A 16203-nucleotide genomic window follows, 5' to 3' on the forward strand; every position below is an offset into this window, starting at 1 on the left:
ACCTTTTCTGCTCCCATCCAAGCTCAAGCCACCAATATCTCTTGCCTGAATCATTTCAATAGCCTCCCAACTGGTCTCCTTACTCATGTTGTTGCACCCCAAAAGTTACTCCCAACAAAGCAACCAAGGTGATCTTTTTAAACTTAAGGCAGATCATGTGCCTGCTCTAATTAAAATCTTCCAATGGCTTCCTATCTCTTCAGATAAAATGCAAAATTTTATAATGGCCTCCAAGATCCTGCATTATCTGGCCACTTGCCACCTTTCTGCCCTTAATTAACCTGCAGAAAACTCTTCCCTTTGCTCAATCTGCTTTGGCCTCAGACACACCAAGCATGGACCATGGCCTTCACTTTCCTTTTCTTCTCTGCCAGGAATGTTCTCTCCCCAGATCTTCCATGGGTCCCCTATCATTTCCTTACAGCCTCTGCCCTCCTCCAATGCTCTACATCCCCCTGATGCGGCTTTATTTCTTCAATAGAATTTGTCACTCTCTGATATCTTATATTTATGCCTTTTGTGTTTTGTTTTGTTTTTTACTGTATGTCCTCTTACCACACGTAGACATCTTAAAAAAAGGTACTTTATTTTATACACTCTTGCGTCTCTGTTGCCTAGAAAAATGCCTGGTACTACAAGGCACTCAATAAATATATGTTGAATTAATAAATAAATGAATTGTTCATGTCCTTGAATTTAACTTTACTGAAGGTGGAACCCCTGGGTTTTTCAGTTCTACAATTCAGCACAACACCCTATTTACCCAGCTGATTTGGGGGTCTGACATGTAACCCAAAGAGTCCTGACTATATTGTTTTCCATGTCACATCCCTACCACCTGGTTCATAGCAGGTGGTCAAACAGGTGATAGAGAGTGGGAGACAGTGATAAGGGTGTGTAGAGAAAGAAGGGAGGAAAATGGGAGGGAATGGTGGGGAGGAAAACAGACAGAAGGAGGGTAAACAGAAGCAAGGACAGACAGAAGGATCAACCTCTGGTGTGGCATGAATGTGAGAAGCTTAGGGCTGGGTCCCACTCCCCACTCACCGATGGCCAGAGTCATCACCCGGAGATGGTTGCGTACCAATTTCACCACCTCGCTTTTCTGCAGGGGCGTGGCTCGGCAGCAGACCACAGCTTGACAGCAAGCAGTGAGCTGCAGGAACTGCTTCTGCAGACTCTCCTGCAGGGCAAACTCTAGGGTCTTCCCAGTGATAATGAGTCCAGCCCGCAGCCCTGAGTCCCGGGGGGCAGGAGGCTGGTGTAAATTCTCACTTAATGATGCTTGCCCTGGAGAGGCTGGGTTCTTCTGAAGTTCTTTCAAAATTGTGCCCATCAGCATCTCACAGGCATCCTTGAAAAATGAGGCAAAGACAGTTAGTGTTGGGGCTCCCTTGGTGGCCACATCCAGCAAAATTTGTCATTGTCATTCTTGAGCAATTGCTGCATCAAGGCAACCCTAGGTAGTGAATCACCGGTTACTTTCAAAGACCTCATAGTTCTTCCACAGAGACTTCTCTGTGTATGTGGGGATTGGCTAAAAGGATGGGAGACATCTCAGCCCCAATTCTACAGCTAAGAAATAGCCATAGAATTTCTTTATGTGTGCAATTTGCCTTCTCAAACGGTGACTCTCAAGAGCCCTTTTGTCTTATTCTGCTTTTTACTAGCTGCTGCTTAACTTTAGCCAAATTATATAACCTAGCTGAGCTTAACTTTCTCATCTGAAAAATGCAAATATTATCTCCATCATAATATCATTGTGAGGAATAAGTAAAACCATACATGCAAAGCTTCTAGTGTAAGGCATGACACATAGCAGAATTTAAAACAGTAATTATTGTTTTTATCTTCTTTTTGATTCAACATATTCATTCATTCACCAAGTATTTATTGAGAAACTACTACATCTTAGAAAGGCACTGAGCACTGGGGATATGTCAATGAACACAAAAATGCCTGCCCTCATGGAATGCATCTACATTCTGGTCAGGATGTTCCTAGCAGTGCTTATCATATTTGGTCGGTGTACATCCCTCTACTCTCATCACCCCACACCAGTTAGGGGTTCTTTAAAGGCAGATATCACTTTTTTTTTAATTATTATTTTTTTTAAAGATTTTATTTTTTCCTTTTTCTCCCCAAAGCCCCCCAGCACATAGTTGTATATTTCTCGTTGTGGGTTCTTCTAGTTGTGGTATGTGGGATGCTGCCTCAGCGTGGTTTGACGACCAGTGCCATGTCCGCGCCCAGGATTCGAACCAACGAAACACTGGGCCGCCTGCAGCAGAGTGCGCGAACTTAACCACTCGGCCACGGGGCCAGCCCCCAGGCAGATATCACTTTTAATTTACCTTTAAAGCCTTCATCATGCCTAAAAGAGAGTGATATCAGGCACTCAATAAATATTTGTTGAATGAATTCTACCCAAGAAGACTACCAATAAACTTATCCAGAAGTTATTGTGTCAAATGACCACTAAGGATAGAGTCAAACAAAATCCAGGAGCAGTGCACTTAGGTTGATTCCTGAAAGAGCCCCTCACTCAGAGCCCATTTACTCTTATTTCAAATGCTATTTTATCAAGCATTCTCAACCCCCAACCAAATAAGATGGGGAGGGAAGAAGTAGATATGGACATGTAGGCAGGACACAACAAAGCCATCGTAACCACAGAAACTGTAAACAAGGGATTTAACTTTAAAATGGAGCCACCCAGCAACCTTTATCTTAGGAATAAACACAATCCCCCACATCTCAAAAGCCCCCCAGGAAAAGTGTACAAAGATGAATCAAATACAATCATTATAGGATCAACATAGAATAGTAAAAAATTATTTTTAAAAACCTTCGGGAGTTTGGTTAAATTAAAATGCTACATTTATAGGTAACATATCCTGCAGTTATCATAAATTAAAATGTTTATTAAGATGAGACACAATGTTTAAAATATTTTTTAAGTGAAAAAGTAGAGCTATAATACAATACATTACTGTAAGTCCAGGCTTTGTAGCATTTATATGCTCATAGTGCACAGAATACAGTCTGAGTGGATGCCCTCCAAAATATGGATGTAAATTATCTGTGGTTTTATGATTATAGATTGATTATTGATGTTTTTAACCTCCTATTTGAGTATGTATTGTTTAGTTTTATACATTAACTATATTTTCATTATAGAAATATATATATATGCACACATACACACATATAACCGATCATCATTATTCACAGATTCCATATTTGTGAATCCACCTACTAGCTAAAATTTATCTGTAATCCTACAATCAATGCTCGCAGGGCTTTCACGGTCATTTGAGGACATGCACAAGAGTGACAAATTTTGAGTCACGCGACATGCACCTTCTCAGCTGAAGCTGAACTAGGTGACGCTCTGCCTTCTTATGGCAGCTCCCACACTGCAAACAAATGTCCTTTTCACTGTTGGGTGCCACATTTTTTACATTTTTGTGTTTTTCGTTTGTGAGTTCACTGTTTAAAAAGGCCCTGAGTAGCAGTGAAGTGCTGTCTAGTGTCCCTAAGCACAATAATACTGTGATGTGCCTAACAAGAGAATGTGTGTGCTAGTAAACCTTGTTCAGGCACAAGTTATAGAGCTGTTGGCTGTGAGTTCAATGTCAATGAGTCAACAATATACCTTAAATGAAGTGTCTTTAAACAGAAATATGGAACAAGGTTATGTACTGATTGATTGACAAAAAAATGCTGTGACCAGAGACTGGCAAGAACCTAATCCTGTATATCTCCTGGGAGCAACGGTCAGCATTCACTAATTCATGTTTGCGGCAACTTTATAGAACTTAACTCTATGAATAACGAGAATCAACTGTATACATATAGGTAGAGAGATAGATGTAATATAATACAGAAAGTATACTGAAATAGGAGTCACCAAATTTAAAGTTTACTCTATGCTTGACAAGTAATCAGCCATGGACACTTAGAAAAATCACAACCCTTTAGAGTCTCAGGCTATAAAATGGGGAAGGATCATGTATGAACAAGATTTTTATAGGTAGTAATAAAAATTATGAAAATAAAAAGTTACTATCTCAGGAGAAAATCTTAAAAGAAATAATTAAAATAAAACAAAAAATTAAATGATGAACCCTGAAAGGCCTTTATATATCGCAGTGCAGTAAATAATTCAGGATGTGATTGTATTAAAACAAAGACTCACAACTTGTATGAGCATGGAAAGTATGCAAGGTTTGTAAGTGGCCACATTATTATAATCCAATTTGCAGACTGGATTAGGGTTAGGAACCAAAGTTGATGGAAACTTGCAAAGTTGAGGTACCACACTATAGAAGTGAGCAGACATTCCATCTACTGCCAGGTAGCCCACTTAGAATGTTACAGGAACAATTCCTGCATTAAATGAGAAATCGGGCTCCATGATTGTCAATCCTTTCTTAACTCTTAGCATTTCCTGAGGGGTGGGGAGTGGGAAAAAGAGAAAGGAAAAAACAGTGACTGAAACCCCATTATGTGTCCAGCATTGTATATGCATGGACTTGAGTCATCATAAAACTAAATTAAATTATGTTCATTGCGTTCTGTTTAGTTATCTGGAAAATTCACACAGGTGGAATAGCTATTGATAGCAAATAATAATAATAATAATAATAATAATAATAATAATCTTTTGCACTTAGAACAGCCAACAATGGATACTAAATAAAGACTTTTTGAATTAATAATCTCTTTTTTGCTGAGGAAGATTCACCCTGAGGTAACATCTGTGCCAATCTTTCTCTATTTTGTATGTGGGTCGCTGCCACAGCATGGCTACTGACGAGTGGTGTAGGTCTGCTCCCGGGAACTGAACCTGGGCAACCAAAGCAGAGCATGCTGAATGTAAACACTAGGCTGCCAGGGCTGGCCCCTTGAATTGGTAGTTTTAAATGCCTTTAACCATAAATTGTACAATTACAAATGAATTTCACAATCCTAATGATTTTACTCCTTCACAAAAATCTCAAAGCCAAAATCAAACATCAAGAATAGATTACTTTTCCTTTTTAATGTTTGGTGAATTCATTTCATCTGCCAGGCACCACATTTATATTTTCTCATTCATTGCCTACAACAACCCTATGAAATAGGCACAACTCTCACATTACAGGTAAGGAAAAAGGGACTCAGGAGAGTAAGTCACATATTTGGCCACTGGCAGGCCAAGCCTTAGGCCACATCTTTTTTAGTGACTAAAATGATTAAGCATTTTCTTGTGCTCAGCCCCCAGCCGGTTCTGGGAACTGGCTGATGGTTGTGGTTCTAGGTCCCTGGGCCACTGCCAGCTGTGAAGGAGCACCCATTCTGTGCTGAAGAAGGAAAGCCCTCTTTCCTCAAAATGTATTATGTAGTTGGGTATTAATGGACGCCTGACCATAAAAACATGGCTAACCAAACACGGCAGCCTGCGACAGAGGCCCAAGATGGGAGTCAGATGAGAAGCTCCAGAGGATTTCTGAAAGGCAGTTTCCCGGGAAGGAATGGATGCCACTGATTAAGTCTGGTGACTGAGGAAGGAGGGAGGAAGGTGTTCCAAGTTAATTAAACAATATGCACAAATCTTGGAGAGTATCTCTATGCTAGGAATCATCTGAAAAAAAACAGAAGCGCTGTTTAACTGATTAGAACGTTTATGTTAAAGAGTTGGGGTGGGGCGGGGGGATTAGAAAAAATAGGCTGTGTCCAAATCTCTAAAATTCCTCCTCCTTTAAAAAAAAAAAATTTTCCCCTCCCTTCAGCAGCTGGAACTTCATATTCTCAGGAGCACCATCTAAGAGTTACCACTAGAGGGCGTGATTGTCTTGAGAGTCTATTTTTAGAATTACCATAAAAATATTATTTACCTGATTCCAATAGAAATCATCACTTCCCCTCCACTTGAAAAGGACATAGATTCCCGTCCCTGACCTTGACATATTTTGTCATTGTGGACTGAATTTTGTCAAATCCCTGGTAATCCAATGTGTAGGGGAAAAACACAAATACAAAATAAAAAGGAAACTTGCCTTTAATGCCTTTATTCAGCAATGATTCCTTTGAACCATGACGAATTTTTTCAAGCCTTTAGAAGAACTATGGTGCCCTCCCATGCATCCCAAGCTAGAATGCTGGATAGAAGAAATAATTATCAAGGAGCTTTTCTTTCTCCTTATATACATCAAATTACAAATGTTCCACTGGCTTTGAAACCACAAAAAGACTCATTCGATCCCATTATACATACTTTACTTTGGGTATTGAGGATAAAGAGCTTGTCGTCTGGCTCCAGCAGTTTGCATGCATAAGCTATGTTGACAGCTGTCTCCTGCTTGTCCCCTGTCAGCATCCAGATCTTGATGCCGGCTTTGTGGAGGGCTTCTATAGACTCGGGGACTCCCTCCTGCAGACGGTCTTCAATGCCAGTAGCACCTAAAAAACAACCAAAGTGTAACAGGGCTTATAAGGAACCAAAGCCAGCTGGAGCCCACCTAGGCTATAATTGGACCATATCTGTTAGCCAACCAATCCTGAATTACACCAACTGCCCCAGGATCCAAAGGAGGGGTGAAGACCCAGGCCAAAATCACATACAAAGTGATATTTTGGGAGTGAAGCTTTAGGAATCAATGAATTTATCAAATGTATTTGTTCTCCTTTGGGCTAGCTTTCTTATCTGTAAATTGAGGGGGTTTAAGTCAGCTACTTATGTAACCTTGCTCTATGAGTTTATAATTCTACGAGGGGTAAGGGGAGGCTTTTAAAGAATGCCCTTGCCAGAAAGATGGAATATCTATTTGCAATACTCTTTCACAATATAAGTCCACAATTCCCTTTTCTGAAACAATTTGGGCCAGATGTTTTGGAATTTAAAAGTTTTTAGATTTTAAAAAGGTAATATGGTATATATATCATATTTTGTAATATGTGGTAACCAAGCATATTAATATTTCTGCAGCAAAACTTACAAAAAAACCCTTACATTGGTGTTCACACTAATTAGACTGATACAGACTTATTTTGCTGCCAAATGAGTTTTGGCACTACACCCACAGAGAATTTTTTATTTTGGAATTGCAGAAAAGGAAATGTGGCCCTACACTACTCACTCTGTCACAGAGAAATGACTTAGGAATAGGCATCACTACTCTATTGGCTAGACACTAAGTTAGATCATTGTTTTTCTTTGAACCAGAGGAATGGAGCTCAGAGGCTGGTCTCTTGGTGTGTGAGCACTCATCTTAGGATCTAGATTTCTAGACTCTAAGGGCAGTGGTTCTCAACCTCGGCTGCCTCTTAGAATTACTTGGGGAGCTTTCAAAATTTCAAATGCCCAGGCCACACATCAGACCAGTTGAATCAGAATCGCTGGAAGTCAGATGCAGGCACCAGAATTTTTTAAAGTGCTCCAGATGATTTCAAGATGCAGCTCAATCTGAGACAAGAGGTGTCAGTTGTGCAAACTTTCATTGAAATCAGGAAGTAAGAGAAGACAGGGAAATAAATTTCATTGTTTGGTTGCAGGCTCAGGATAAAGAACATGGGCCCTGGAGCCAGGAAGACTTGAGTTTCTTCTTGGGTCTGTTAGTTACTAGCACAACTTTGAACAAGTCGTAGAACTTCTCGGTGTCCCGAGTTTCCTCTAAATAAGATGGAGATTTGTTCTGTGAATTCAAAAAGGCAACACATATTAAGCATCTTATCCAATGCCTGGCAAGAAACTTTAGCTTTCTTCTCTTGAACCAGTATATTTATTTGGTTTTGTACTCTATGTTAAGTGCTGAGTTTTTAAATGTTCTTAGTGACCACGCTGATCCCACCATAAATGAAGTCTAGTTCACTGCAGCGGAAAACAGAATAGAAAGGATTGCAAGCTGGGTAGAGGTCAGACTGGACAAGGTGGGCAGAACCACATATATCTATTAGATCAAAGTGAAAAAAGGCACGAGTGAATAACTTAGACACATCTGATGTTTTTCAAAATTCTTCATCCAGACAATACAACATAGTCTACCTACCAAGTAAAGTTAGTTTGTTCTCCAACCTCATGGCAGATTCAAGCAGTAATTCTTCTCTGTTGTCAATGCTGGTTTCAGCTAAAAAATGATTCCTCAGCCACTCTGCATATTCAGTGTCGCTCATGACCTACGGGGGAAAAAAAAGAGCTATGAAGCAGGCCACATGATCTTGCAGGATCCTGCCAGGACTGACCCATGGCAAAATATCAAGGCATCAACTTGTTTTAGGTATTCCTCTTTCTGGGCACACTCATGCAGGTCCATATCCTCATGTCACCTGGTCACAAGCTTCCTGAACTCTGTGATCAGACTAGTGTAACACTGATGATGGACAGATCCCATAGCTCAGTATCTCTGGGAAATTCTAGGTACCATGTATGATGAAAGTGGGTTAATCTACTTAATAAAACCAGAATATGCAGTTAGGAGAAATCTCTACTTGGTAGTTAAATCCAGAGTGGCCTAATAGTACAATTGAGAAAGTGGTGTCAGGACTGGTCAGTTTGAGGTATTACGTAGCCAGCAGCACCTGTGACATCTCTTGATGGTTGATTTATGGAGTTAGTTATTTGTAAAGATAAAAAGAAAGAGGTGGCCATATGAGTAAAGCAAGAAAGGCTTGCTCCAAACAAAAATTAAGTGGAATTTCTGGAGGTGGAACCAATGGTACATTTCCCTTGGTCTTCAGGTTGCCATAGAGAGAGAAATCTACATTTCAGTTCCTATAAAGCAGTGTGGAGTAGAATGAGGAGGGAATTTCTTTACCTATTCATTCTTCTCCACAAGGTAATTTGATTTGGGAGAATCTGACATCCATTCGCCTGCATTTCTATCAGGGAATTGGCCTACATTTCTACACCAAAAAGGCAGAGGGTCTGTTTTGACCTGAACTCTCCATTCTTCTTACAACTTTGCATGAAGCAGGCTTTTGATTCTCCATGCAGCTGGTTCACTAAGTGCCCTGGAGTCTACAACAGATTCCATTTTCTCTAAGGCAGCTCCCAAGAACTAGAATTTGGGGAAGAAATGATAAGTCCCTACTTTGGTCTTAGGTGCTAGCTACAGTCTCAAATTCAGGTTTCCCAGGCCCTGTGGTTTGAGAATTACTGGACAGCCATTAACGCAGTGACACTTTGATCTACATGTATCTTCCTGTCTTCTCTGTCAGCTGAAGCCTAGAATGAAGGAGGGAAAATTGACACCCTGGCTTCCAACACTGCAAAAATTAACTGCAGGGCCAGAGCCAGGGAGGGAAAAGAAGACAGAGGGGGTGGGGGTAGACATGGAGAAGAGGGACAGAGGTGGCAAGAGGAGCTTCCTTGGGAACCAGCCCTGATGGCCTAGCAGTTAAAGTTCGGCACACTCTGCTTTGGCGGCCTGGGTGTGGAACCACCTACTTGTCTATCAGTAGCCATGCTGTGGCAGCAGCTCACATAGAAGAACTAGAAAGACTTACAACTAGAATATACAACTATGTTCTGGGGCTTTGGGGAGGAAGAAAACAAAGAGAGAAAGATTGGTAACAGATGTTAGCTCAAAGTGAATCTTTCCTACCAAAAAAAAAAAAAAAAAAAAAGAGTTCCTCTGCATTGTTTCCTTCAAAAAAGAAAAAATAAAAAGAGTAGCTTCCTAGGTTCTTCTCCAGTATTTCCCCTGTGTGGGCTGGTTGTTCTTTGCTTCTTGTCCTTCAGTGTTCATCAAAGTCTCTGTTATACAACTAACTCTTCTCACTCCCCCATAAACACATCCTTCTCTTGCACTAGGCCTTGCTAGACTCTCTCTCTCCACCCTAAGCAGACTTCCTCCCTCTTCTCCTGCCATCTGCTCTACTGTGAACTTCAATAGGCTAGTTTAGCTTGCACTGAACAAAGAAACACACTGTCCAGGTATGCAGCTGTGGATGTGGCTGGGGCCAAGGTTGTAGGGATGGGGCTGGGGAAATCTTGGCTTTTCAATGAGGGAGGGCACTTTAGGAGTTTGAGGTCTTGCATAGCTTCATTGCAGCTGTGCAGCTTGACTTGGTCAATACCTAAGTCATTGGGCAAGTGGCCCCAAAATTTGACCACTTCACTCTTAAAGGGCTCCACCTGTTTCTCCCATGACCTGCAGGGGTGGTTCTGGTAATGACATCCCTCAGATCATTTCTTGGAGCTCTGTCTTCTTCCTTACTACTTAAAGTTTTACTTAGAAGGGATACACTATATCCCAGGATTATTCTCAATAGAGATAATCAGTACTGAGATAACATTCAGTAAATTTTCCTAGATTTACAGATAAAGACTTATGAGCATGTAAAGAAAAAATATCAAGAACTCATATGGGGAAAAGATAGGTGGGTCCCTGGCCTCATTCTTTCCAAAGCACATTTAATGCTATAAGACAAAGGAGTAATATTTACAAAGTATTCGGGGAAGAAAGTAGGACCTAGGGATTTTTGTTCCCAGCCAAACTGCAGTTCACATACAAAGGCACTCAGATATATTGAAACATGTGTGAACTCAGAGAAGATAACTCTTAGGTGCCCTTCTCGTAAAATAGTTTGAGAACAAACTCCAACCAACTAACACATAAGGACTAGAGAAGCTGTGAAAATAGACCCGATTTCCCCAGTGCCTGGACCAGACTTTGACATACGCTGGTTTTCATCACGTGATGGTTAAAGAAGGGAAAGAATAAAGAAGGGTCTACTAAGCAGCCTCACCCTCTTGGCGACACACAAAGTACGCAGACCTCGTTTGGCATAGTCATCCAAGTGTTTCTGGGTTTTTTCTCTTATTATCCTCTGTTGTTTGTCCAGACTTGCTCCATCTGAAATAATTAACAAAACACAAGTGTTCCCACCAATCTGCCCAATTCCAGACATATTTTTAAAAACGATAGCTTAACTCACAACAAACAAAAGGCCTTAGAGTTTTGAATCCCAAATATGCATATATAAAAGGGACCCCCTCAGAATAAATCTTTCCCTCATTGTTTTCTCCCTGGGGAGAGGAAAGTACCAAGAAGGTAACACAAACACCGTTCCCACACTATCAATAACAACAGTGGCAATATCTTTAATAATGCTAGCAGTCATTCACTGGGCACTTACCATTCGTGGGGCACTTGGCAGGGGCTCTACATACACTGCACATAGTACGACATTAAATCTCTCAGGAAACTATAAAGGAACTACTATAATCCTCATGTATTGAAGACCTGGCAGTGAATAGTTAGGTAACTTTATCAAGACATAGCTAATGACAGAGGTCAGATTTGAACCCAGGTCTGGGTAATCCCAAAATGTATGTGCTTTCTCACCAAATCCTAAGCAGCTGCCTTGACTTCATCAAGCATGTCTGACCTCCACATATCTGCTTGTTTGCCTTTCTACAACCAGTGAGAGTGGACTTTTAATCTCTGAGCCCTTCATATCACTATCTTCTTGGTTCTGTATGAACCCACCTGGGGAAGCCACGGACAGCAATTCCATGATTACAGAATCAGCACCCTTTGTATACACCACAACCTGGTTGGAAAGAGGATGTCGGACCACAACGGACATTCTTTTTCTTACTGAGTCGAAGGGCAGGATGTGTAGGAGTTGAAATGTTAATGGTCCCAAAGCAGCAAAGTCCACCACGACCTGCTCTGGGGTCCGGGACTGTAAAGTGCACTGGTAAGCCCTGGCAGCATACACTAAGGCCGCTTCATCTGGGCTCTCGGCCTCATAACACAGGCTGGAGGCCAAGGGCTGTCCAGGGAGGGATTCCACCTTGCCATCTGTGACACCTGCATCACTGTCTTGTTTCTCTATTTCTGTAGGGCAAACTGCGTTCCCCGAGCCCTGGGGGCTCTCGCTTGTCGGAGAGACCTCTTCCTCCACAGGTGAAGCCAGTTTCATTCGACTAAAGAGAGAGAGTTTGTTCACGAAGGCATTTGGGACCCCAGAAGATGGCTCTTTCCCACTGGCCAGAGATGGTGAACTTGATCTTCGGACAGACAATCTCTGGAAGAGGTTTTTGATCTCTTCCAAAGACTTAATGGGCATTCCAGTCAGTGAAGAGAGTCTGATCTAGGAAAGATAATTTGGGAAGGTCTCAATAAGACAGTCAAAAGTAGTTTATAATAACTTTGAAGTCAAACTGGGAAAAAATGAGATACGAAAAGAGTTACCATTCCCTTAAATAGACAGCAGCCTGCTTCATACCTACAACTGCCAGAGAAAACATTAGTCATGATGAAAACGTGCCAATGTTGATGGCATTATAAATTTCTACAACCATTCAGGAAGAAACTTGACAGCTAATCGCAAAGACATAAAATGCTAATATTACTAGCAGTGGACATACTTATAGCAAATTTTTCCTAATAAAATAAGACATGTTAAAATATAGACAATCCCTAATCTTTATTGTATACATGCTAGCAATAACAATTTAAAAATTAAAAGCAAATTAAGTATTCAATAATAGCAAAACAGAAACATCTTCTTGAAAGGTTATACAGTATTTAAAATAAAGTTTATAAAGACTATGGGGCAAAATTGGAAAAGCTATAAAATATTATGAATAATATAAGAATAAATAAGTAATAATATACATAAAAAAACACTGGAAGAAAGTAAATGTTTTCCTTTTATTTTCCAGCTTCTAGAAAAGGTTGTTACTATGGCTCGTTTTTAAACAGGCCAATAAACTAAGTAGTTTATTGAAGAAGAGTTATCAACATTATAATGTGAATTTTAATTTCTACTTTTATAGAACTTTTTGTTTGTAGCCTGATTTCTTCCAGTTCTTAATTTTTATCAGATTAAATTTAGAATTTAATACTAATCATGAAAACTAATTAATTGGATCCTAAAATTTTCTCATTCAGAAATACCCAAGGAATTACAAAGTTTTCTCCTAAAAATGACTAATTTTATGATAGTTTGAAGGACTCATGCTGGTTGATTTTGAAACTTATTAGCGACTCAGAAATGAAAAGAAAAGTGAAACTCAATCACAGACGAGGTAGTTTTATTCCATGTGAATTCTGATTAGCTCCTGTTCACTGCCTTTCTATCATTACCTTGAAATATCATGAAGCTTAGGCTCTTATATGACTACAGAGATTTTTTTCAGGCCAAAGATTATTATACTCTCTAGAGAAAGGCAACAATATTTCTTAAACAGAAAATACTAAAACTTGCCTACTTTGGAAACAGATGCATATGAAAAAGTGTTTTATGGGGAGAAAACAGAATATCCAGTGATGTATTCTCTAAACCCATAATCATTTTTCAAAGAGCAACTTTCTAGTAGAAATCTTATAAAAATATAGTTTCTGATGAAATGAAAGCTTAATTGGAAGTAAATTATTTTTATGTTAAAGTTGACCACCTCCGAAGTTGCCAAAAGAAAACGATCTGATGGAAAATTAAAATTTAATTGGGTTGTTCTGCAAATTGAATTTTAACTGGATGCATGCAAAAGGGGAGATAGTTACACACAAGGAAGCCAGCACAGCAAGCGGTAAATCACCCGTCTCTAAAGTAACTTTTTCTTTTTAATTGAAAATGAATTTTGCATGACTTCTAAGCTACAAATTAGACTTTAAAAATCCAGCTTTTGTGGGAACTGAGGAACCTTAGTACAGCATAGATGTATTGGATTTTAGATTGAGTTAAAATTAACCCAACTGGTAAGTGAAAAAGCACATTATCATTAAATGTGGTAATTAATCCAATATTTTATATTTGCTTGATGTAGTGCATATGATGTTGGAGGTCTCAGACGTCTCAAAGAAGGCTTCAACTTGGTAAAGAAATGAAAGCAAAATGAACAGAGCCACATTCCACAAGAATTGCTCTCATCAGTTATCCTTGAGGCAAAATAGTGTAACAGCACCGAGCCGTACGTCCTTGGTTCAAATCCAATCCCCCACGAATCCATGCTGTGACACTGGGCAAGTTACTTAACCTCAGTAGTAAAATAGGGAATAGCAGAGTAATAGTACCTAACTCATGGGGTTACTGGGAGGATTAAACATGTTAATACCAAGAAATCACTTAGAATATCATAGCTGCAGAGCACAAATTAAGTGCTGTATAGATGTTAAGCTGCTTTCATTAGCTATTATTACTATTATTAATTATGATCTGCATAACAAGACCAGTACAAGTACATTCAATCCCAAACTTCTCTTCTGCAAGGTGACCTTTGTTTGCATTAGAGACCTCACCTTTTGTCGTGGTTGGTTAGGAGCAGAAACCACTACTGTGTTGCAAATTGCCAATGCAATAAAGAAGTCAATGATGTACAAAGTCTCCAGTGGTGGATCTGGGATGGTCTCATCTAGTGGGGTAAAGAGCTGAGGTGTCATCTGACTAAACTTGTCCAAAAGCCTGGTGTCTGGTACCACATCTGTTTCCTAAAGATCCAATAAGACAAAGTGTTGTTACAATAAGTATCTAAAAATGAGTTTTAAATCTACATGAAAAGCAGCATTTATAACCAGATCTATGAAGCATGAGACAGTAAACTTTACTCTTCCAAAAAAGATTTAATGTACATGGTATCATGGGAAGTAAGAATAGGAAAATAAAAGACAAAAAATAAATACATGGAAGATCCAGAAGGCACAATACGAATGGAGGCTACCTTGACTATTGACTTAAACTAAACAGTAAATAGGACCAATGCCTTTCATCATAATCTAGTTGAGTGTTTTTTTTTTAAATTTTGAAATATATAGTGCCAGCATTGTATTTTATCGTGTCTAGGATTCTACCTTGGGCATAAATTCATCCAACAACAACTGACGAGTATCAAATGTTTTTTGGGGTTTTTTTTTGAGGAAGATTAGCCCTGAGCTAACTACTGCCAATCCTCCTCTTTTTGCTGAGGAAGACTGGCCCTGAGCTAACATCCACGCCCATCTTCCTGTCCTTTATACGTGGGATGCCTACCACAGCATGGCCTTTGCTAAGCGGTGCCATGTCCGTATCCGGGATCCAAACCGGCGAACCCCAGGCCACCGAGAAGCAGGACGTGCGAACTCAACCACTGCACCACTGGTCCGGCCCCTCAGATGTTTTTAAAGTGAGAGTGTTATTCATACTATATTATTCTAACATAATATTTTATAGTTCAAGTCACTACTATTGTAATAAACCAACCCTCCAAAATAAAAATTACCATGAGCAGACTAACAGATTTAACCAGCATTTCCTAGCAGTGTTCTATAAGACATTAGCGAGGGTTCCTACAAGAGATTTCTGATGGTCAAATCTATTTGGCAACTATGCCCTGTGCCCTCCTCTTAAAGATTCTTAGTACAAATTGCCTATGAGAAGTTGTTACTGAAAAAAATACTCTATTTTGTTTAACACAGTGCTTCTCACACTTATTTAAGAGTAACAGTTTCAACAAAAGAATGTTGTAGTAGAAATCTGTTTATAATCTGTAACATATAGTCAACTGCTTTAGAAATTTTTCAGATAAGTCGAAAGAGGGACCATCCGCTCTGATTCAAGTTTTTACAAAAGCTCCATTGTATTCAGAGGCGTCCTAGACGCAGTTAGCTGGCAAAGCACACTGACTGCAGGAAAGCCAGGAGAGGTGATTTAGAGAAAAGAGTAAAATAAGAAGATGTGTGACAGTAGACTCAGAAGACCAAGGCTTGTATTGCATGGTTAGGAGTTTGGTGAGAATTAGCATAGGCTTAATAAGAAAAAAGCACAGGCTGGAAATCATATGGGTTTGGGTTCTGGTTCTAGACTCACTGCATTCTAGCTAGTGGCCTCAGGCAGCTTACTCAAAACCCCTGAGCTTCATTTTCCTCTTCTGAATAATGGTAAACATAACACATACCTCACAGGGCAGTTGTATAAAGTAAATAAGATAATGAGAGATACGAGAGCAGCACAACAGGAACCCAAATAATTTAATGTTCCTTTTCCTTCTTGAAAGACACATTCACCTTCAGGCAGGTTACCAGGCTCACAATGGGTTTTAAAAATCCAAATTATCTGCTGTCACAAAGCATTTTTAAATATCTATCTAAAACATCAATATCCACTGTCCTGTGATACTGGGCTGAACACTGTTGGAGTCCCGGTGCAGCCTGATGGAGTTCAGAGGCACTCTTACTCTGATGGCTGCTCATTAAGGTGTCCACCACACTTCCTCATGAGTCTCACATACAT

At 39.8% G+C, this 16203-nt stretch overlaps 1 protein-coding gene across 2 annotated transcripts in view; it reads right to left on the minus strand.

Annotated features, from left to right (window-relative positions):
* ATP10D (ATPase phospholipid transporting 10D (putative)) overlaps positions 1–16203 on the minus strand; it is a 110072-nt gene that overhangs the window by 21202 nt on the left and 72667 nt on the right. For both annotated transcript variants that reach the window (XR_011502242.1, XM_014857130.3), the window contains exons 11-16: positions 14238–14426; positions 11478–12087; positions 10735–10841; positions 8034–8160; positions 6263–6447; positions 1048–1354 (exon numbers count right to left, since the gene is read on the minus strand). Coding sequence is in view for 1 of the 2 variants with exons in the window: in XM_014857130.3 (XP_014712616.3) it covers positions 1048–1354; positions 6263–6447; positions 8034–8160; positions 10735–10841; positions 11478–12087; positions 14238–14426 (1525 nt within the window). In the remaining variant the exon portion in view is untranslated. The remainder of the gene's footprint in view (positions 1–1047; positions 1355–6262; positions 6448–8033; positions 8161–10734; positions 10842–11477; positions 12088–14237; positions 14427–16203) is intronic.

Source organism: Equus asinus, chromosome 3, assembly GCF_041296235.1.
Source record: "Equus asinus isolate D_3611 breed Donkey chromosome 3, EquAss-T2T_v2, whole genome shotgun sequence".
Classification (NCBI taxonomy): Eukaryota; Metazoa; Chordata; class Mammalia; order Perissodactyla; family Equidae; genus Equus; species Equus asinus.